The 25,231-nt window shown below is 37.2% G+C and overlaps 1 protein-coding gene across 2 annotated transcripts in view; it reads right to left on the bottom strand.

Annotated features, from left to right (window-relative positions):
* ppp1r12a (protein phosphatase 1, regulatory subunit 12A) overlaps positions 1-25,231 on the bottom strand; it is a 118,126-nt gene that overhangs the window by 35,856 nt on the left and 57,039 nt on the right. For both annotated transcript variants that reach the window (XM_056455582.1, XM_056455583.1), the window contains exons 2-4: positions 17,367-17,497; positions 12,880-12,998; positions 445-604 (exon numbers count right to left, since the gene is read on the bottom strand). In XM_056455582.1, coding sequence (XP_056311557.1) covers positions 445-604; positions 12,880-12,998; positions 17,367-17,497 — 410 coding nt within the window. The remainder of the gene's footprint in view (positions 1-444; positions 605-12,879; positions 12,999-17,366; positions 17,498-25,231) is intronic.

Raw genomic sequence — 25,231 nt, 5'->3', positions numbered from 1 at the left:
CTGCCTAGAAGGCCCGTTGTGCATGCCAACAGACCAGCGTCACAAACAAAAATACGCATTAGATGTGAAGTTTTCCAAGACTCGGCAAACAGTCGCTTGCAATCCTCTTGTTTTGGAGTGGCGGCAGATGGAGCAGTTGTCAAAGTCATTCAACTCTGACATCCAAAGACCGAGAGCAGTGTAAACACAGACACTGCCACGCATTCTGAGCAGTTCAACGGCTCATGATAATCTATCGTAATAGACATAGATTAACAGGTTACATACTGTCTCGATACCGAAAGAGTTGAAAGGTGAAATGGGGAGTAGACCAAGTATAACAATAACCTGCATTTTCATTTGCTTCTATCTTTTGCTCACTTATTGGCGAAAGAATAGAAGACAAATAACATCACAGGTGTTTCCTGAACCCTTTGTGGATGGCAAAATGTTAAAGGCACTTACTTTAAAACCTCAGCGTATCCCTTGGCCGCAGCAACATGAAGTGCGGTGCCCCCAGACTTGGTGTGCCGGACATCGTTGATCTGGCCACTGTTAAGCCACTGCCGTGCATCCCTTAGCATGATCCGCTCCTCCTCCTTCCTGGCTGCTTCGATATCCACGCCTGGGGGAAGATAAAGGGAGGGGCAGATCATTAGGATTAGGATGTGTAGTTAACCTGCAAAAACTGCAGGACATCCAACAAAATGTACAATATGTAATATAATTGTTTGATTGATTTCTGATGTGGGATGGTGAAAGAGCTCATTTCAATGTCCTGTTATCGAACATGTTACCAGGTGTCATTGTGTTGGCTTTCGTATAACAGAGTAAAGATTTTCAAGAATTTCATTCTTAGTTTTATATAACAGTGTTAAATGTTACATTTGATGTCGAATTGTGTCTGATAAAAACTGTACCTGACTGATCAGTAATTGCCCATATTATTTAAAAATGAGAAACTAGTACACCATAATATAAGAGCTTTATGATATATGAGTCAATATATATTAGAGTCAAAGATGAGATGTTCTATTTGTGCCTACATCTAATTTAACGTACAATATCATTTTATGTAGACCGCAAGCCTGTTAAATGCTGTGTAACGTAGTGTGAGAGGTTAAAAATTAACATTACATCCTATTACAAAAATGACTTATTATAAAGTAACTTTACTTCCTGCTGCTGTTTGCATAACTTTACAAAAAACATTATTTGTGTCATCAAATAGAAGAAACATTTCAATTGGTTAAGGCATCTTATGTGACTGACATTTATTTAGATAAAAATGCTATAACTACAGTTTATCAGAGAATAAGGCTTAAATTTTACAGGTTGGTTTATGCAGCGACTAGGGCTGCACGATGTTGGAAAAATATTTTATTTTTCTATGATATACATTGCGATATACTGCATCTACAATTTCACTAAATGATTGAATAGCACTATTTGGAAAGAATTTTTAGAGACGCTTTATTTTAACGTTCACTTCTCGCTATTAGCAAGCCATTAACTATGACTTCTGCTTCAAAAACTAACTCCTAATTTCCCTCATATTAATAGATATTTAAATATTGGGTTAGAAATACAGAATAAGATCATGTAAAAATTACACTGCAAAGTCTTTGTTGTAAAAATAATGCAATATATATAATGTAATTATGCTTTATTTAACTTCCAATTGGCAAGGGGTCTTGTGCTTAAATACTTCAATCTCTCTGAGGCCCAAACTATAAAATTTCACTCCATTGTGGTTAAACTCTGAAGTGACTCCACAAATCTTGTGTTCTGAACTGTGACATTTGCTCAAATACAATCCCAACTTAACATTTCATATCTACACGATGTGACTATTGCGGATGCATTGCATACATCGAAATATCAATGCTGAAAAGATATATTGCTCAGTATAATATAATAGCGACAGTAATTAGTAAATTAATGCTAAATTAATCAAACTAAAAGTTTAGAAAAAGCTTTCAAACACAATTTAGAAAATCTACTTGTTTAAATCTCAATTTTATATCATTTTAAATATAATTTATCCACTACTATAGACATTAAACAACATGGTAATATTTTAGTTAAACATATTTAAGCATATGAATATTTATGCATACTTGACTTGTTCTTGTTCTCAAAACAGAACATGTAAACTAGTCCACATTGGAAGACTGCCAAATGGGTCACTGTGCCTGTGGTTTATATACCCTGACATATACTCAGGCATGTACAGACCTGACAGCATTAACTAAAACAGGAAAACAACAATAGAACCTTGCGACTGTGCACCTTTTGAAGCGACCGACCTATTATCATGCCACAAACTGCTTGGCAACATATTCACTGAGTATCAAATCAAAACAAAGTCAATGCTTTATACACAGATAAATATAATGACTGCTGTGTGACCTTTCATTTTTGTCAGAATAGGTCAGAAAAGAAGTCATCTCGGATTACAAATGAACAGCAAGAGGAGCATGCCATGTGCCTTATATGGCTGTAAGTCCCACTGAATGGCTGGCAGGTGCAGCTGCTGGGGGAAGTGAACTGTGATGTGATTAAGGTGACAGATTTTGATCAGTTTAGCTAAAGAGACGGAGCGTGCATTTGACAAGCGTGCTGGAATCAAGCCAGCGGCATGGGACAGAAATCTGTAGCAATTCTTATGCATTTTTCATGACAGAGGAAAAAAGAAAGATATTTTGAAGAATGTTGATAAGCCGTAGCCACATATTTCGATAGTTTTTTTTCATACTATGGAAGTCAACAGATACTAGGACTGCACGATATTGGAAAATTCTAGCATTGCGATATTTTTGCGATTATAAATTGCGATATGAATACAGGGTACCCTTGGGATCCTCCAAATGAAAATCAAGGCTTTTTAAGAACGTTTTAATACCATTTCAAATGAAATTCAATGCCAACTTTGTATAAACACACACCTGTAACAAGCTGTCTGTATAAACACACACACATAGACACAAAGCACCAATCAAGCGACACACAGCATTACGCTCTCTCTCACTTACACACATTCAAATAGTGCGCGCTTGTTTGCTATTTACCGACCGCTCCCGCACTTTATTCGGAAATGTATTTCAGCGTCGCAACAAATCTGGTCGGGTACAGACCTCTATCCAGAAGAATCGCTGTAACAGCTGAGAGGAGAGGAAAAGTCACGCCAGCAGGTCAAATGGGCCACATTGAGAGAGTGAGAGAAATAGTTTACTTTCATTCTCTCAATAGCAGTGAAATAGGAGCTTCTGCTGTAAGTGTCTGGGAAAGACTGTCCAGAAAACACATGCAGTGAAATTGAGCACAGTTTCTGCATTTTTAAGGAGTTGTAGCGTTGTAAATACTCGCACAGTAAGCTACGGCGAAGCACTTTCTGCTATGACGTGGAGCGCGAGATGCACTCAACGTTACGCTGCATGAATTTTTTAATTAGCCTACATTGGTAACAGTTAATTTTGTTATGGTATGAACTTTAATTCTAGGAAAGGCAAAAATAAATAAATAAAATAAGACCTTTGTAACGAAATCCAAGACTTTGTATACCAAATTCAAGGCTATTAAGGCCTTAATTTGAGATCATCAAATTTAAGACTTTTTCAATGCTTTTAAGACCCCGCGGGTACTCTGGAATACAATTTCACCAGATAACTTGAATAACTCTATCTGGAAAGAATTTATAATGTTAGATTGATTGGGATTCTACAGAATGCATCTCAATGAATTTTAATTAACAATCTATAAACTTTTTCACCACATTTTCAATGTGGTCTGTATTTGCAGTCATTTCTGTATTTGCATGTGTTGTGAGTATTTTCATGCACAACCATCTATAATTACAATTAAGAATAAGATACAATTGAAAAACTGTTTCAGAGTCTAACAGTATTCAAGTTCAGTAACTAAAATGATAAAAATAAAAATAATTCAATAAAATTAATCATTGTTGAAGTTACAAATGGTACAATTTATTATGCCTGTATGCTTTTAAGGTCATTATACAACCACAGGCATCAAAACCACATGCAAATGATGAATTATAATCCAGACTCAACGTTTTGTATGCTTGCCATGTGACTATTGGGAAGGATCACATTGCGATATCGATGCTGAAACGATATATTGTGCAGCCCTAATAAGCGTGTCCCAAATTGAATACTTTTCTATAAATAGTACTTATAGCAGTATATTTTATCTGTAGTATAAATAGTACATTCACATTAAAAACACAAATTATACCAAGAATAAGCTCACTTAAAAATAAGTGTGAAATGTTGAACTCTTCATGCATTCAACGGTCAAAGTTTTGCTCACAAAGCAGGAGCGGACACTGAAGTTGGATTATTTTCTTTATTGTGAAAGCAAAATTCTCACATAAGTGATTATGCTATAAGTGTGTAGTATGTCATTTGGGGAGCAACTACTAAATACTAGTTTCTGACAATCTTCAAAACATATTTTGTGTTCAATAGAACATAAAGGTCAAGAATTACTTGAATTAATTGAATACATTTTCAGTTTTGGCTGAACTATTGCTTTAAGAACATGGCTTTATCAAGTAAAGCCTGAATGTCGTAACCTTTTCTGGTGTAATGTGCTGATGTCTAGACAGTCATTTTTCAATACTCTTAAGGTATTTGTCTTTACTGCCAAGGTAAGAGGTTAATAATAGGGTAACAAATGGCAAATAAAAATACAGTTCCTTTAGAATCCACCCTTAAAGTTCATATTTATTTATGCATGAATGCACTTATGGTAAAATGGTTGACGTACATAAGCTGATAATTACATTGAAAGACCACAATATAGTTCAAACATTTGTCATTATTTGTTTGAGGGCAAAAACAAGTTTGAATAGGCTAAGTCTAGCGGTATATTAATTTCAAACATTCAGACACACCGGTGCTGCAGTAGGCTGGGTTGTAAATATGTCTCACCCCTCGCGTGTACCCTAAACAGAACAACTAGGGATGCACAAAATATCGGCGGCCATATCGTTATAAGCCAATAACTGCTATTTTTAATGTTATCCTTATCGATCCCATATCAAAATTAGACTGATACATAATTGTACTGCACATTTATATTGATTATAACAAGTGCACGTGATGGCTAAAAATATAACATTTTGAACTATTTGTATTTATCTGCCTATATTCAGTTAAAGTCAAAATTATTAGCCCCCCTGAATTATTAGCATCTGGCAGTGGCATTGATCTATTTAATGTCACGAGAATAAAAAAATAAATAAAAATCAGGTAGATGGTACTTGCCTCCACTTAAAAAACAATGATGACTGCTCTTTTTATAAAAAAAAAATCCGAGCACAGATGAGGAAGTGCAAATCTCATACTTAAGAATGTGCATTGCACATTCTCCCAAAAATGCATCACCATATCTGAAACGTGCCTACAGGACACATATTTCCACTATGGAGATGCACTGAGTACTAGCTTGCTTGTTATGTGCACAACTAACAACAAACCCACATATTGTGTAATCACCATGGAACAAGAGTAGTTTAAAGGGGTTTAGGGGCCAAAACTAATTCCCTTAAAAAGCTGTTTCGAACTACAGTAAACATTCAACTCATCATTGTACAATGCCTAACAAATTAGCTTTGCCTTCTCTGTCGAATAGGAGGGAAATGCATTGATATTTGACTGATATTTGATCTTTATCTTTTGCACTGCTTCTGCTGTCTTTTACAACAGAAAACTTCGGAATTTTTAATTCTATCTTTGTTGTATTTGCTTAAACTGAATTGGGTAAAGCAGTTTGGAATATTGGCTCAGTCTAGATGTAACATTCTTCAATCTAAACTGAAATCTTTGGATCATTTTAAAGTCGATCACTCAGAAAATGGAATCTATATTTTGTTATAGTTTGAAGTGTTCTTAATGTGTAGTTTGTCTGGGAAGGCATGTAAACTCTGCTTTGCTGCTCATTTTGAAAGATATTATTAACTTTAGAGATTCTTTTTCTTGTTAAATAAAGGTTATACATTTCATTTCTGCCAGATTTTGAAATGACATCGTTTCCGTTCGCTCTTCTGATTTCATTTGAAGCATATTGGGGCCTTAATAATATGGTCCATACCTGTAAAATTACCAATTTTCTATTAATTTCTAATTAGCCCTGCATTAACCAAAACGTGTAGGAAGAAAAAAAAAAAAAGTCTCACTCAGACCAAAACCAAACCTTCTGAAAGTCGACTGCATGCGATTTTCTTTTCTTAGCTAAACAAAAAGAAAAACTAAACAAAAACAACCTTTTTAAAATAAGGATTTATTTCAAAGGGTCAGAGGTCAGCATGAACACAAGAAAGTTCCAGTAGACAATCGGTTGCACCATCACAACCAAGCTACATAATTGCAGCCATTCTTGTGACATGTGTGTGCTTACGAACATCAGTTAGTTCTTTATTTGCCAGTGCAAACTGGAGCACCAGCACTCCTCAGCAACACAGGACAAAAGGCTGAGGATATACTGTCGACAGGCTCTCGGGATGCAGATTGCTCAAAATGGTGAACACGTACCGATGTCACCAGTGGCTCTGCTGATTCAACACGGCCAATGGAGAGGGAAAAACAGCTTTGCTTTGTCTTTCGTTCTTAATAGGTTTGAGTGCATTGTGTAACAGACAACTGATGAGCATAATGGCTCTTTTTTTCCTCATCTGAAAGACCAAGGCTGCACATAACAAGTAAAAACAGGTAGAACAAAAGAGCTCTGAGTGCCAGGAGAATATGCAGCATCTATAAAAAGTAAAAGACGTACTGACATTCATGAGAGTATTAAACAACAGCCGACAGCACTGGCACAAAAACACTCTCTATAGGTCAATTCATTAAAGAAGCACACTTCTGAAAAATATTTTAATGTATTTTTAAATTATATATATTTTAAAACCTATTTTTTTGGCAGAGACATTGTTCATCAAAATGCTGTCAATCAGTCATGCTTACTGACCTTCGCTCTGACTAAAATTTGATAATGTCTTCAGTACAGTAGAATTAATTATATTTAATTGATACAAAGAAATGTCTGCTAGAAAGAATGAAGAACAACATAGCCTGTTTATTATAAAGAATGCATTTTATGATGTGTTTATAGACCAAATGTTACACCTCAACTGTTAATTGGGCCAGAGGAGAAATAGTCATGCCCAGTTGAGCCTGGTTTCTCTCAAAAAAATTTTCCCCTTCACTTTCGTCAATTGGTGAAGTTTGTTCCTCATCACTGTCACCACTGGCTTGCTTGGTTTGGGACTTATGGAGCTGCACATCGATGGATTTGCTCTTCAGTGTTTGGACTTTCCGCAGGGGAAATTAAACCACGCTAAACTGAACTAGACTGAACTTCAACTTTGAAAATTGAACCGACACAGTTTCAATTTACTAAGTCTTTGACACAATCTACATTGTAAAAGGGCTATAGAAATAAAGAAAGATGAAGATGAATTAATTCCAGGACGGTATTGTTCAAACCTTGAAATCATTCATAAGCATGTTCTGCAGATGTAATGATCATGTTGGGGGCGTGTCCACAGTTCTAAAACGCATGCTAGTTAAGATCACAGGGAGCTTCTGGGATCACGAGAAATGCAAACGGCTGAAGTATAAGGTAGACTCAATGAGAAGTACACATGTTTGCAAACCTACCTAAAGATACAACCAATAATTCCGATTAGAGCGATAATGTGGAGAATATTGCTCTTGTGTTGAGCCCAATGAGCCTTGCATCTAAAAATAAAGCTAGGGTGTTCCTTTAGTGATATCGCTTCGACTCAGGCTGAAATAATGGACGTGAATCAACAAACTGAGGATATGATGACGCGCCTGTCAATCAATATTGGTGGGCGGGGGGACCGCTCTCCTACGTAAAGTTGCGGTCGGTTTGAAAACCGCTCCAATTGGTCCACCGTTTTTTATGTTGTTAAAAAAAAAAGCACTGGGTGTGCTTATATCACCCCAATATGACAGTCTATACACCATACATGCACATATGTCTGTCCAAACAGCTTGAAAAGTAGATTTTTTACCATAGGTGCCCTTTAAATTACATGTTAGTCAAAAGACAAAAAAATTACACCAAAATTTCCTGTCAAACTGAACACTGCTTCAAATTACTAACAGTTTGCTGTGAAACTGCCTTCTTGGTTAAGAAGTGATGTTTGAAAGCATTGCCCAGTTTACACACTGCACTAAGGGCCGGGACACACTATAGCGATGCCTAGCTCTAACTAGCACCAACAAAACCCAACTGTGATGTTGGGTTGGATCGCGTCTGGATCAAAAAGCTGCACGTGAACACACCAAACAGACAAATGTCATCTGAAACGAGAGCCATATTCTGCACCTGTGCAACTAGATGTGCCTTTCTGCAACGGCAATAGTCTGTTTTCTCATTTTGCAAAAGGGAAACCAAACTTCTGACATGCAAAGCATAAACAAAGCAGCATTTAGCACCATTATCACAGTAATTGTCACTCACCACAGAGGGATTTGCAGGTGCAAATATGTCTTATAATCTATATCGTTTGCAAATATTTGATAAATGTAGCAAAATTACAGACGTAATCATTGAATATGTTTACATGGACACCAACAATCCAATTTTCATACGACTAAGACAACATTCTGATTAAGAGTCTATCATGTAAACAGCACTTTTTGATGCCCTTAATCCAACTTAAGTCATAATCGAACTAAACAGAAATCGGATTAAGACATGTGGAGTATGCCGATTTTAGTCGCATTATTGAAGTGCTGTCCAGACATGTAAACACCTCAAATCAAACTATTACCGTCATGTAGGTTTTTCACCACATTTTGTGACAGGATAGTCTGTACACACACAGCTGTTTGACACTATTCTCTGCACCTTCTGAGTGTACCTTCACAGACAACTGCATCGCGAAATTTGGAGATTTTTTCTCCCATACGGTGTGCGGAATCAAATTCCATTAAAACCAGCAGTTCATACTCTCATCCAATATCATGTTTGTCAAGGGGGGCATGGATCCAATATTCCTGAATGAAAGCGAAAGTGCCAAACTGCAGTTAAAGTCGACAAATAAAAATGAAACACCTGAAATTACATGAAATTCCGAAGGAAATGTGGATATTTTGGTGATTCAATGACGTTAATCGAATTATGTGATACTGTGTAACATGTAAAACGGGATCAAAGAAACATTCAAAAAGCAACTCATGCAAACACCTTAATCATATTATTGTTTTATTCAGATTAAGGCAAATAATTTGATTACTGATGTCCATGTAAATGTAGTCATTGTGATGCTTTCTTGGCTTAAATGGTTTACTTGCTTTGTCACTTCACTTCGTCAGACTCAGTGACGAAGTGAAGTGACAAAGCAAGTCATTTGTTGCTGAACAACCAGTCAGTGCTCTCTTCAGCCGATACTGCGATGCCGATTAGACATGCTAAATTGGACCAACAAGCTCCAACGTTAACTCGATGAGAACACACCAAACCAACTAGCCTGACCGACAAACAGACGAAGCCCAACGGCTAACTGTTGACTTGGTGTCCCGGCCCTAAGTTGCATTTTTTAAAAACAAAACAAAAGCATCAATCCAGAGCTCCTCTATCGTACTTGAGACTGGTTAATCCCATGGCTTTTGGCCCCACCCACACTTGTCATCAATACCAAGCTTGGCCAATCACAGATCTTTTGTTTTGGCTGGCAATCTATAATTCGATCACTGAAAATGCATGTTCATTTAAGGTGGAATCTAAGATGAATTAGTACATATATGTGTATTCATACAAGTAAACGTCACTCCCAGCAGTACAGGCAGAACTCAGATGTTTGAAAAGAACACAAAAAAGACTTCAGCCTAATGGGGTTTATTAAGTTCTTTTATATCATGTGCATTACTCTTCTTCATCCAAAAATCTGTTTTTGTCAGGCAGATTACATCACTGTCCATGATGAACTGTGGCATCTGATTTATCAAGCAGCAAGTGCTGAAAATCCTGTGGCAATGAGCAACGGCTAATAGGTTTGAGAGATGAACCTGCTGAGTGGGTGGTGGTCACCGCTTAAGTTTAACCTCATGACTGGGGTCTCTCTCAAAAGGAGACAGGGAGTGGGGGGGGGGGGTAATCACATTACCAAGAGGACTGAAGGTATTATACAACACTCGACATTACATAATGCCATCTCTGAGCTGTGTCTTACATTACGATACATGGAGTAAAACCTGGGCTCCTTTTCAATGTTTGATCAAAAGCATTTATTTTCAGACGCTCGAACAATACAGCTCATCAGCCACATGATTCCTGAAGACTGCAAAAGCAGAACTGTGTGGCGAACATCTGCAGGGGTCTGTCACACACGCTGGCACCCCTTCTCCAAAGCTGAAGAGTGTCCTTCAACCCTCAAATGAAAGCTGACAGCTGCCATTGGCTGAGCCACACTAGATGCCCAAGAGCGTGGGCTGAATTGCGACTGTTATATAACATGCTCTTAAAGAGTGTGACATGCTAACAAATAACAGGGCATTGCAATTATCAACAAATTCACGCCACATGTCGAGCTGTTATGAACGATAGAGGATAGCCACAAGCTTGGTTTTTGCTCTCTGATAATCATCTTTTATGCTGCATACAAAGATGAGGCTCCTAAGGCAGTAAGATGAGGGTCAGATTATTCACAAAGTCTCAATTTTGCCATTATAAATCCAAAACTGTTAAATCCAATATCTAGACAAAATAAAAAAAATAAATTCTAATTTTGGCAGAAACTGAAATTAATGAAAGTCAATTTTGTTATATCGAATATGAACGCCCTTGAAAGAGCCTGTGCAGTGCTGTCTTGTCTTTTAAAATGATCTGACCATTTAGTTCATTTAGCTCGGCACCCCATTCATTCTTTTAAGGCTAGTGGTAACGATACATGTTACGATACGTTAGGTATTTTAATACTGGACTTATGATAATACCTTGATATTGTACACAAAAAAAGGGTAGGAATTTTGATTATTCCTATTATTACAAGCACAACTTTCTCAGTATTCATTATTAAAGAATAATTTATCAAAAATGGTTGTATTTATAACTCTAAAATGAAATGCGATATGGTGGTGTGAGTGGTCCGCACATCTTTCATGACATGCCATCATGACATTACTTTCAAAAAAACATGCATGCAAATCAGAATTACAAGCCGCAAGGCTCCTGACGACACGCAGGCATTATAAAGCCAATTGATCACACAGCGTCACCAAACTGTTGGCTTGTGCCAAAACCATTCAGAAACTGAATATCGTATATGCGACCTTAGGTTTGCGGTCACCTGTTTGTCTTGTTCGTATTAGAGATCTGCGCAGAACACTCTCTCTCTCTGACACACATAAATGCACATACACACAGACAGCCAGCGACGCACAGCATCATGCTCTCTCTATCATTCACACACACACACGCACGCACGCACTGGAGCGGTATTGCTAGACCGCCCACTCCTGTTCAAATTACACCAATTACTGACCGCTCCCATACTTTATTCGGAAATTCATATCCGCAACACAAGAAATTTGGCCAGATCCCGCGGCTCCCGCGGTACAGCAGCGGGAATGCAGACCTCTAGTTCGTAATCACCATGTCTCGCTTCTCGTTCGGTCAAAACCCGAAATACTGTCAAACTGCAGAGGTTGTGTTCTTTTTCGAGACCAGGTCACTTGGTGCGCGACTCGCCATCTTATCTAACCTCTCTCTCTCTCCTGCACTCTGACCCGTGATGACAATCACACGTATGCATTTTTAGGCATTAAATGAATGATATTTAATATTCAACACTTGTCTCCTATATAAGTGCATTTATGACGGTATAACGGTATTCAAACTGACACCATTGCTATTTTTAGATCCCGCGGTATACCATATTACCGTATTACCACCCAAGCCTAATCGTTACACCGCTACTTATTTGCCAGAGCCAATAGGCTTGTGGTTCATTCATTCATTAAATCCCAACTCAAGGACTTTTTCAGGTCTACCACTTTCTATCAACTCTTTCTACAACCCCTCGATGTACCCATTCTATTTCACTCTCTTCAACCAGCAAGACTTGCTCAACTGTGTTGCTAAATCCTGTACGCAGATTTCCACAGAAGAAAGTGGAAATGCTACGCCTCCATCACTAGCTGCCCTCAATGCACTCCCTGAGCTAGTGGAGTATCTGTATTATCTGCCACTGATACATCATAGTAAGCAAGAAGCCACACACCACCTCAGGCTGCTAACGCATGTCTGAACAGGGCCTCTCAGTAGCAACAGGTTCTGTTTCATCATTAAGAATGGCAAAGGCCAAAAATAGAAAAACCATTCCACCTAGTTTGGGATCATTACAATGGGTGTGGGGTTAAATGGATCATGTTTCTCTATTATGTAATGCACCTCACTATAGCCAGCCGCACTGAACTCCCTAAATCCTTTATGACTCTGCACACGCATGATATACCTCGGACATCAAGTACCCGGCCGGGTCAAAAGACAAGCTAAGAGCAGACCAGGAGAAAGGGTGCTGTGTGATGCGTTTCTGCTTGAGCACGGCTCTAATATTAATTCTGAGTCAGTGCACCCGCTGGAGTCCTGCCAAGACTTGCAGCCTCGACTCGAGCGCACGGCAGCTGGGAAAGTTTAGCATGATGTGCAAATCACCTCAAGCCATCCGTGCAAGGCAATTCATTTGAAGAAGTCTGACTCAAAATCTTCAGAAAGCAATGATCTCAACTAAAAGATGACGTGGACCTAACACTGAGCCTTACACCTGGCAGTGAGCCGTACAGCAAATCACTGTCAGGAAACATGATGTTTGGAGTGGCTGTAAAATGTGTGTCAAAGCAGTACCTTGCCGGTTGATCTCGTTTTGCAGAAGCTCCTCCATGGCCTCCTCCTCTGCAATATCCAATGGCGTTTCCCCTTCGCTGTTTACTACACCGACACTCGCACCTTGAGTGATAAGATACCTGCAAAGGCATGGCAAGATGTTTAAAATAACAATAGGTGTGATTACTACGATCATTCAGACATCTGCTGCTATTTTGAAAGAAAAAAAAAAGCTTAAATAATAAAATGGGTTTTTTTTTACGTGACCCTAAGAGGTTGTTTACACTTGGTCATTTCATGAGTTTTCTATGATCAGACAGCTAGCTAAATGATTCGTGAAAGGAGTTCCTTTTACATTTGGACACATTAATGCATTTCTGCTAAACGAACATTATTCCAATCTTCAACTCCCATGCTAAACACTGCCTGACAAAAGTCTTGTCATCAATCAAATTGTAAGTTCATCAAATAATAACTCGACTTCTAGTTGACCATTTGAAAAAGTGGCAGAAGGAAGATTTTTCCGATGAATCATCTATTGAACTGCACCCCAAACGTCAAAAATACTGCATGGAACTTGCATGGACTCAAGACTCTCACAGAATCTGTCAAGTTTGGTGATGGGAAAAATCCTGGTTTGGGGTTACATTCAGTAGGGGGGCGTGCGAGAGAGTTGCAGAGTGGATAACAACTTCAACAGCCTGCGGTATCAAGACATTTGTGCTGCACATTACATTACAAACCACAGAAGAGGGCTAATTCCTCAGCAGGATAGCGCTGCTCCTCATACTTCAGCCTCCACATCAAAGCTCTTGAAAGTAAAGAAGGTCAAGGTGCTCCAGGATTGGCCAGCCCAGTCAGCAGACATGAACATTATTGAGCATGTCTAGGGTAAGATGGAAGAGGGGCCATTAAAGATGAATCCAAGGAATCTTGATGAACGTCTTTGCCATTCTAAATGACTTTATTGATAAGTTATTTGAGCCATTGCAGAGATGTTTGGATGCAATCTTCCAAGCTCATGAGAGTCATACACCATATTAATTATTTTTTCACTGCACCATGACTTTATATTCTATGTTGCACATTATTTTTGCTAAGTGACAAGACTTTTGTCTAAGTAAAGTCAGACCTTACTGTCCTAATTAAATAATTTAAAATCAAGGCATGATCATATTTTATTTTGGTAAAATAAGCGTAATCTAGAGGCCTTTGCCCTTCATATAAGCCACTTCTAATACCAAATGATCAACTAGAAGTTATTATTGGATGTTCCTCAAACTTGGATAGGCAACAAGACTTTTGTCAGGTAGTGTATACACATTTTCCTAGGTTAGGTCAAAGTAAAATGCGGTGTATCTGGCCCTTTTTAAAATTATTATTATTTTTATAGAAAGTTAATCTATACATCTTATTCAGCATACGAATAAACATCCCTAAAGGTCAACTTTGACTTTCCTTGCTTATTGATTTTAAACTTGACTATGTCATCAAGCCTAAAACTTGCTTTAATATTAATTTATAATTTTACAAAGACATTTACGTTTGTGGTTATAACAATCAGACGCATTTAGACCCGTCCAGTTTCATCAAAAAAGCGTCCAAGACCACCTCCTGAAGTGGTTTGAATGATTGAAATGTATATATCCATCTTTAATGTGTTTTGGAGGGAATGTACAGCTACACTTTTTACAATCAGAAAAAAATGCAAGAAGTGACCAGGTAAAAACAGCCCATAAGAGTTCAAGTGATGATCTAAATTAAAATTCAGCGAAGGGAAGGGGTCTTCCACTTTTGTTACTGGTTAACAGTGTGGATTCACGTCACTGAGCATATAATAGACAGACTTGAGAGAGTTATGAAGGAGTGGCTACCTCTTGTCTGTAAAACCATTTCAGCATTGACCTTGACGTGCTCAACACAGTGCCCTCAGTAACCTCACACTGCTCAGATGGCAGATTCAAGAACCACAGAACTAGATAACAAGACCGCACAGACCTGTGCTTACTACAGACAGGATTTTCTTACACATTTAATGCAGCTCAAGACTTACTAGGAGTCAAACACCACAGCAAAAGTCTGATTTGTTGAAAACACAGGATCTGAGTGATTACAAACAGCAGCTTGTCTTTATTTTTGAACTAAAGCATAATCAGACATATTGTAGGGTAATAATGCTTTAAATTAAAGCCAAAAGCAAGTTCGTTGTATGACTATTCAAACCATTCGCTCTTATTTGTATCTTTTACATTATAAATTACAGTTTTAATTGACTATTTTAGCATTGTGATTTATCTGAACAATGAAACAAAGGATGTGGCTTGCTTTCTATTTTACTGCTTTCATTTCATTTCAAAAAGTTGCTGTTTAGTTCAGCTGGCAAATAGATAAGGCCAATACCGACATTATTATTATTTTAAAAAGAGCTTTGTACTACATTTATGTTAATTTTCAGAAGAAAATAAATATATCATTATATGTAAAGACAAATCACAGTCACGTGACGCATAATACTTAAATTATTTGATAAATTAAGGTAATAAATATAAAACATGATTAAAATACACTAACAAAAAATGTACTTGGTCACCTTTATGACTAGCATAAAATACATAAGCGTTCCTAATAAATTTGTTTAAAAGAAACACTGAAAAATCTTAATTTACATAGTCTTTTTGAAACTAATTAGAATATTTAAGTCACTAGGCCTTTATTACTCTGTTTTATTAACACAGTTTTGTACACAGACCACTACCAATTCCTATTTCTGGCTCTAGAAATATTAGTTCTATCAACAGACACAAAACAGGTCAGAGTACTCGCAATATTCAGGACAAAAGCAAGCTTGTTCTGATTTACTGTTTGCCCTATTTAAAAGTCAGCTGATATTTTCTCTAGAGTGCCGTGCTCCCTATACAGCTCGTCAGCCTTCAGTATAACTCAAGCATGAAATTCACTTTTAAAAACACCCACTTTATATAGAAGATTGACACTAACAACAAAGAAACAAAGACTGCACACCAATCACGAAATGTCCATGAAAACAATTATCATAACTGACAGGACATTATAACTCATGTTACAATCAGAAAAATCAGTGGGTGCCATTAAGATTGTGGATAAGTTCATTTAGAGCTGACAAAAAAGCATTTATTTGGTGCTTATTATAACACTGTGATTTTAGCTTAGCAATATGCTAACATCAAAGCAGAGTCAATTCTCTAAATTATTACCTGCTATCTCTCTGATTGCTTTCTGTGTAGCGTTATTCACTATTTGCTGCCTTAGAAGTCTGTGTGGTTTAAAGGTAGCGGGCAGTTCATGAAACCGAGTTTTATACAGTCAAATACATAATCAATTCATAGAAGAGTATGTGTTTATCAATTCTTAGTAAAGGATGAATGGCATCAAGTGTCATTCTGAGTGTCAAATCGAAGGTGCTACAGCTATGATTTCAGCCCACGCTAGGTGCTAATCCATCACTGTGATGTAGTGTGAGAACAGAGGTCACTTGGGGCTTTGAATTTGGGCTGACCTTTTAACCAGGTTACACATAGTTGGCAAAACACCCTATCAATGGATCAACTGTGAGGCTAAGGAGAAACTGCACATACAAACTTGGTCAAAATGTCATCGTATGGATGTGCTGAACACCTCACAAGATGAGAGTCTATCTGTGGCAGCTGTTTTATGCAGCTTTTGATGTGGTTTGCCATTAAATGTTGTTTAAAAAATTACATCGAATTATAAGGAAAAAAGGGTATTATTTAAATTATTTATAATTTAAATCATGAAACGTATACAATTTAAGAGTAATTTATTACTAATGGCAAAGTAAAATAGTTTTGTAGAATGTAAATAACTTTTGCTATACTTATATTATTGCAAATTATTCCTCTATCCCTGTACTGTCTCAGTCTCTTACTCTACCAAATTATCTATCCATCCATCCATCCATCCATCCATCCATCCATCCATCCATAAAACGCAACGATCTTAAAAGTTAGTCACTTCATAAACCACAACCGACATTCTCCATGTGATGCTGAAAGATGCAAAGTAATGCTGTGTTCACACCAGATGCGGAACGCGCGAATAAATCACATGTAAATAAATGCATGAACATTGAGTTTTTACTTGCTACATTCGCACTTCATTCAAGCATCAAATTCACTTCACAATAGACGCAGATTCGCGTTATGGGCAGGGCTTCTGTCTGAACTGTGACTCTAACTTTGGTGCTAAATAGCTAACATGAATTATATTGAGAGAATAGCTGTGTTTATGTGCTTTATGAAGGCTGAAAAACAGCGTAGATTCATCCGATCAGATGTGTCAAATTCTGTCACAATTTGTGTTTTAAATAAATTCTGTTTTTAAGTCTGGTTTCTGCATTTCCATCTGTGTTTTGTGCATTGGGAAATCACAGGGCATTATATATGAAATATGCATATGATATCTAGTTTATCAAGTTACGTTCAGGTCTAGACACATGTTTTGTGACTTACTCAGCGATGTCGAGGTATCCACAGGAGGCAGCAGCGTGAAGGGGGATCCAGCCCTCATTATCAGGCTGGTTAATGCAGGCTCCATGCTCCACCAAGAAGGTCACCATGTCCACATTATCATCTATGCAGGCCTGAAAAAGAAGAAAATCAAGAATTAATATCTAAACATGAGTAACCAATCAGCATCTTTAATCATCAAACTTTAAACATATTTTAAAATGGTAAAATTAAAGCGGCACATAGCATTTTGGTTACCTAATGTTTGGATTAAGAGTCTTAGCAAAACACAGTTTCATAAACCCAAAAGTGAGCTTCAGGGCCAAACATTAATCTTCAGTGGGAACCTATTCCTCCAAACAAAGACACATTATATCATCAGGTAACCAAAATCCCTTGAGGGAGATTTGGAGGTCTGTAATTAAAGCATGTTGCCACTCGATGAAACAAAAGAGCCTGATAGAGACTAGCGATGTCACTGCTATGACAATACACGTGTGCCCTGCCAATGTTTGAGGTCAGAAGAGTTTTTATTTAATTATTTTAAACTGATTGTATTCAGCAAATTGATTAAAAATAGAAGCAAATACATATAAAGTTTAAAAGCCATATTTTGTTTTAAAAGCATTTCAATGGATCAAGAAATTGCTTTTTTTGTTGGGGGAAATCACCAATCATGACCTTATCTTCAGAGAGAAACTTTCAATGCCAAACACCTCAGTCTAAATGGACAACCTTGAACATCATCCAGGCTCAGTTCTCCGGGTACGCCCCTCTTGAATGGCTGCCCATAAAATCTCCTGGTCATATGGCTGGTTGCCATGACAATGCCATAGACTACGAGAGGAAACACACAAACCATCCTCACGTTCAGGGCACATGACTATCTGGGTAAAATCCTTGCCCAAATTTGGGCTGTTTACAGTACCGCGGTAGAAATGTGTGGGCCTCTTTACTCTTATCAGGGCCTTGTCAAACTAGTTGTAGAGGAAACCAGGACTGTCCAAACAGATGCTCACGGGCTGTTTGAAATACTTTTGCTGGTCTGAAGTCCTTATTTTTACCTTTTCAGTACATAAATCATAGTCTTTTTCTATCGATTCTTACATTCAAACTAAAGTGTCATTTATAGTTCAACAATTTATTTCAAGCTAACTTTAAATTAGCCAAATGAGTGATAAATTTAAAACTAATTAAAAAAATAAAATATAAATATGTTCTACATTGACAATATGGGATGTAAAGCAACTTTTTCAGCTATATATATATATATATATATATATATATATATATATATATATATATATATATATATATATATATATATATATTATAATGTAAATATATTATAATGTAAATATAATAAAATTCATAAAGGCAAAAAGTATTTAAATAGGCAATGACTTTATACCAATTACGCTTCATTCATAATCAAGATGTTAACATTTACAATCAAATGTAGTACCCACTATACAATATGCGATTTCATGGTCTTATTGTCAGGAAATACCAGAATCCTAGGAATTACTTTGGGGGGAAAACGTAATGCCAAACACAAAAACAAGATATTCATATTTTGCTTTGTTGTGCTAAAACACAATAAAGATCTGTAACATTTTTGTAACCATCATTTATCGTTTTACCATCAATAATAGCAATGTGCTCATCCAGTATTACAGTTGATCAGCTCCATAGTTCAGAACACATGTGATTTGTGGAGCTATTGCAGTGTTTAACCATAATGAAGTGTAGGTTTATCATTTGAAAATCTTTAAGCCCTGTGACTAAATATTTCAAGAAAGTTTAACCCATTCAGGAAGCTTTAATAAAGATTGCTTTTACTGAAATGAGTTATACAATAAAGACTACACAGTGATATTCTACATTTAACTATTCAATTTCTGTACCTGAATACAGATAGACTCCACAGAGTTTCACATGAATATTTGCTCTATTGTATCTATAAAAGCTTGTTATTAGTTAAAAAAAAATTAAACAAATTGATCAATTCAAGCCATCTGGTGAAATTGTATTCATATCAAAATGTATATTGCAGAAACAATATTGATGTAACCCCCGGTGGGTTCTCGTTCTCAGCTGGGATCAAACCAGCGATTCTTTGTATTGGAGTGGGTTGCTTTAACATGGAGGCTAAAGACTATGGTCTCTAGCGTCTGTCACTTCAGCACCTTTAGAGGTCAAAGGAGTGAGGTTTACCTGAATAGCACTTCGCTAGCTGGCATCCGTTAATACTCACTGCCCTAAACCTCACTCTCATCCTGGACGAGCCCCCACATGTAACCCACCAGTCCTATTGCACCCATCCAGTTCTGAGTTGGGATCGACCCGGCGATTATTTGTATGGGAGTAGTTTGCTTAAACAAGAAGGATAAAGACCATGGCCTCTAACGTCTGTAATTAGAGCACCTTTACAGGTCAGAGGAGTGAGGTTTACCTGCATAGCACTTCGCTAGCTGGCATCTGCTACACTGCAATGCTAGATTTTTTAAATATTGTGCATACCTACTTTAGAACATGACAAACAATGAGAGAAGGGTCTGAATGACACTCAAACCAAACTAATACCTGACAGTTATCAAGCCAATAAATCACACTCCCAAAACTGCATTTTTTTTATTTGTTGACTGACACTTTGATAATGTGGTTGAGTAAACAAGCCTATCCAATTAAGCCTAATTCAATCCACTCAACGCTAATATGAGAGTCTTTAGAAATGACTCATTAAATCCAACCAGCTCATTAGAGTCATATGATTGTTGTGGTCAAGAACAACTCGGAACAATTGAAGACAAAATGTTCAAAATGTTCCCAGCCTTTTTAACTGATAATTAAAAACCAACCAGTGGTTACAAAAACACACACACACACACAAAAAGATTACATCATTGTAATTCAATCATCATTCACGCTAATTAACTTGCTAAAGTAACACAAAACAAAAGTTAATCTGCAGATTTTTCAGTAGCACCCAAATGTTTGATGTCGTTCTTTCTGCCTCGGGATAACACGTGTCCCCTTAAGGTAAGCAAGCATTCCCTCTGGCCTCAAAACACACTGTTTATTAAAAGCCTAGCCCAGCAGTTCCCACAGCCCAACAATGGCAATCCCTTAATGGCTGTAATTGTTCAGGCCTGACAGGTGTGAGAGGCTGTGACCACATCAGGGAATGCAAAGCCGGACTTTGAGCTCCAAGACAAGGGAAAACGCTTTCTAACGAAATGAAGGACTCCAAACTAATTCTCTAAAGAGCTTCTGAGCACCATGTTGGAGTGTAGAGGGAAAAAAAAGCACTGTAAATTCCTTTAAGAACATGTACTGAGTAATGCAAGAACGTCATCGGTGTGTAAAGAAGACAGATTGGGTATGTGGGTGTCTAACTGATCCAGACAGACATATGAGGTCTGTTTTTTATTTGGTGGTTCGGCTGTACATTCAGCAGACATCTGGGAGCTAATCTGAATAATGTTGGTAATAATAGCAAGGATTGCATCCAAATCCCACATCAACTGATGGCCCCAGACAGGCACGTACAGAGACTGCAGACTTGTATGGACTTTAGAGCAAACAAGTCGCCAAACCTCCATTTTAACGTGTGTGACAAAGCTGGAGAGATACATTCATTAGTAATAAATTTGGAGGTAAAGCAGATATATGTGGGTATAAAAAGGTTTGAGGTGGGTTTGATGTGAACAATTCTGGAAAACTGACTGCCTTGGTTATTTTTTTTTTGTTAGTTTGTTTAGAGAGAGACCACAATTAATCTGATGCGTATCCCCAAAAGACTGGTTTATTTCTTGGCAAATACTCAAGTACTATAGTAAATCTGCCTACAGGTTTTCCAAGGAAGAGGGGGAAGATTTTTTTTTAATATTCCATTGCAAGTTGTTCAAACATTGGCAATAAAGAAAAAAGAATCCTAAGAACACAAAAATTTACACACATGCCCATTAAAGTAACACTCTCTTATTTGAAACAAGCTCATTTTACACATCCCCTAAATTTAAACAGTTGAGCTGTATCGTTTTAAATACCTTCAGTCAATCTCCAGGTCTGGCAGGAGAACTTTTAGCTTAGCATAAATCATAGAATTTAATTAGACCATTAGCATCTTACTTAAAAAATAAATAAATAAAAATTTATTTAAAAACTTTATTTATTATTAATTCTTTATTACTTCATTATTTCTTTATTTATTTATTAAAATGTATTATAAAACTTATAAAAAAGTTATTTTCCCATTCAAATCTTTACACTTGTGTAGTTACACTGTGCATTAGGATCGAGAGAATATTGCTGGTATTGCTAGGAAATATACTCTCATTCCAGTGTAATAATTAAGAAACTTTGTTGCTGTACCATTGGCTGCAGCAGCACAATGATATTACGATCACTTGAAAAAATAGTCCCTAGCTGGGTAACTAGTACACGATGTAACTAGAAGGGTCAAGCTTACAGGAAAATTATCAAACCCTTTTTTTGGAGAGAGAAGCTAATGGTCTAATTCGATTCAATGATTGATGATAAGCTAAGCTAAAAAGTGCTCCCGTAGTCCAAGCGATTGGCTTCATAGATTTAAAAATGCTTAACTCTAGGTGACTTATAAAACTTGAGTATTTGCGTAAACGTAGAGTATTCCTTTAAGATGCAATATTAGTAATGCTCATATTAACAAATAGTACACAAAAATTCCAACACCTTCAGTCACAAGCGTAATTCTGCAGCCAAAAGCAGAGTCACAATGCAAACAAGAGATCTCCAGAACTAGTCAGAAGAGTGACGTTCAATTGAATCCAAAAGGATTCCTGTCTAAAATGTCAACAATAGACCACTTAAGCTGCTCTTGAGGAACAAGTGGTGAACTTCAATACACAAAAGCACCACAAATACATTTAAACAGCTGCTGATCAGCCTTGTAACCAAAAATGTCAGCACCATGCTGTGTAGGATCTGCTCTGTGACGCACTGCTAAAAATAGAGGGTTTCAGACGAGCATAAGCCAAGCCTCCATTTTTCCCTCTTACAGCCGATGCCACGATGAGTGATGAGTACTACTGTATTGAAGGTAGCACATTTCACTTCTTGCAGACAGACAAATGCATGCAGAATTCAGACCAATGCATGCAGAATTCAATCCACAGACTTTTAAGTAAAAACTGTGCCAGCAGCCAAATGAGAATTTATGCACTGCCGAGCAAGAGTTTCATTAGAGGCAGTGTAGAAAACAACATTCAAAGAGTGATCAAATTTATCCAACCACAGTGAAAACGACAAAGAGAAGGCAAAGTCACTTTATTCACCAAACGCTTTCATTTTAGAATAAGGCGTCTAATTCCAGACTCCAATCAAGGTTGCAAGTTTACAAATCACAAGCAGATAACACTAAGACTGCATTTACACTAGTGTTTCTTCGATTTAGATATGGCCGTTTAGAATAAAAACGCTCAACAACCAGACAGGTGTTTTACTGCGTTTCAGAAAAGCAATCTCTGTACACACTAGACCCTAAAACATATAATACGTGGCCATTTACACAATGTGCATGCACACATTTTGGCATACTTCCTGCCTGGTTGCTTTGTAAAGCTGGTCACACACCAGATGAGAAACGTAGCCCTGTGTCACATAGGCATGTGCCGGTATCACATTTTCATGCTGCGATTAATTGATTGAGCTTTTATCACGGTATACGGTATTATCACGATATTGTAATTTTACTAGAGAAACAGGTAAAAAAAAAAAAACACAAAAAACTTCAGTTTCGTCAACTTAGTAACTTTAATAACTTTTTAAATTAACTGAAAGTACTTCAAACATTTAAATACAAATAAATATAAATAAAACAATACACAATATAAAGTAAACTTGAGCAATTATATCAAAGTGAATGTGCAAAGGGGAACCGTCTTCGATCAGCAATCCCTCTGCATTTTTTTGGAACCCAAAATATTTCCAAACCTCTGACTTTTTTTTGAAGGGGGATAAATTGTCGGCAGCGTTCCTCCTTCCGCCATGCTTCTTCTTCGTGTGAGGGTTAGAGAGCGGTGGCAGCGGCGCCGCGCACTGTGTGCACACAGTGCTTCTACATGCGGGGATTGTTTACATCAGAGTGCGCATCAGTTCTGCGCAGCATATATGCAGTGTTTCTTCAAGCGGTTGATGGAAAATAAGCTAAAGGGGGATAAATTGTCGGCAGCGTTCCTCCTTCCGCCATGCTTCTTCTTCGTGTGAGGATTATAGTGCGGTGGCAGCGGCGGCGCGCACTGCGTGCACACAATGCGTCTACAAGTGGGGATTGTTTACATCAGAGTGCGCATCAGTTCTGCGCAGCATATACGCAGTGTTTCTTCAAGCGGTTGATGGAAAATAAGCTAAGGCACGTTCTAATGAATATAAATTCGGATCTATTATTTTTCACGGTATTTTGAAGTGCCCGCGATAACAATATCGTGCATATTCATTACCGTGATTTATCGCATTACCGAATACCGGCACAAGCCTAGTGTCACACCACGTCTATGACAACTTGAGGTATGGGACACCAAATGCAACATTCCATAAGCGATAATGAAGCTATTTAATACCAGACTTCAGATGTCGCTCTATGCTAACAGCATTCAGCAATGATGATTAGAAATTTAAAAAGACATGGCCCGGTGCTGTGCTGGAGCCCGTTAAGGGTCACATGAAAGTCAGCAAATGATTGTACAGAAGTCCAGAGAATAAACATAGAAAGATTTGCTTCCATTTTTTCTTAAGTGTGAAAGTCTTTTAGCCCGTTTAGACCGAAATAAACACCAACATTTCCAAGCCAAGACAGGCTCTTTAGCATTTTCAAAACAATTCATTTCAGTGGGTCAAAGATGCAGAAGTGTGGATGCCAAGAGTAACAGTAACAAAACTTATACATTTCTTTTAAATGCAATAGTGTAAACACACCTATATAAATTCTTATTATAGGAAAAAAAAAATTATGTCATTGTTACTTATTCATGTTCATATTTTTGTTTTCATGTCTGCATTATGTTTGTAGTTTTGTCTGAAATGGATGCTCCTATCACTAAGACAAATTCCTTGCCTGTGCAAATACACTTGGCAATAAAGCGCTTTCTGATTCTGATTCTAAATACAAGTTCACACAGGGTCAGATCAGTTTAGAGGGGCCTTCATTAGAGCAATTTGATCCCAGAACTGCAGTGGATAACTAGCTAAACTTCACACAGCTTAAATTATAAATAATTATTAAATAGTACTTAAAGAGACAGATGTTTTTACAGTCAAGTAAAACCTTTTGTAATTATTGTATTGAAATAAATCAAACTGCTTTACTTTTAAAGCTCTCCTCGTGTTCCCTTATTAGGTAAAACATTAATACATTTTCAATGCACCCCTAAAATGTTGTAATGTGCTCCTAATGTGAATAACGGCAATAAAACTAACCATAATTCTTAAGCTATTATAGAGAAAGATCAACATCATATGTAAACAAGAAGGTTTGCTCATTTAATAAATAAAGGCACCAAAATGGAGTTACCAATAATGACTTTCTAAACTTTATTATTATATTATTGGTGTCCCTCATGTAATCTAAGTTTCTTTAAGGAAAGTAATTTCGCTTGGCGGCCATCTTTGAAATAACTTGTGAGTGTTCTATTGAATAGGGATACAGATTTTCCAAAACTGTCTGTCAAGCTCATAATTAAGTTTCCTATTTGTAATCATCAATAAAACTAAACAACAATTGTCTAAACGTTCGAACCACACAAAACTGCCTTTTTTCAGGTTGCCCAATGCAAATGCACAATTGAAAGGAATGAGATCACAACACAAACCTTCTTTAAGGCGGTTTC

Source organism: Danio aesculapii, chromosome 4 (assembly GCF_903798145.1).
Source record: "Danio aesculapii chromosome 4, fDanAes4.1, whole genome shotgun sequence".
Taxonomy (NCBI): Eukaryota; Metazoa; Chordata; class Actinopteri; order Cypriniformes; family Danionidae; genus Danio; species Danio aesculapii.
The sequence above is the reverse complement of the archived record's forward strand: the minus strand, read 5'-3'. Positions and strand labels throughout refer to the sequence as shown.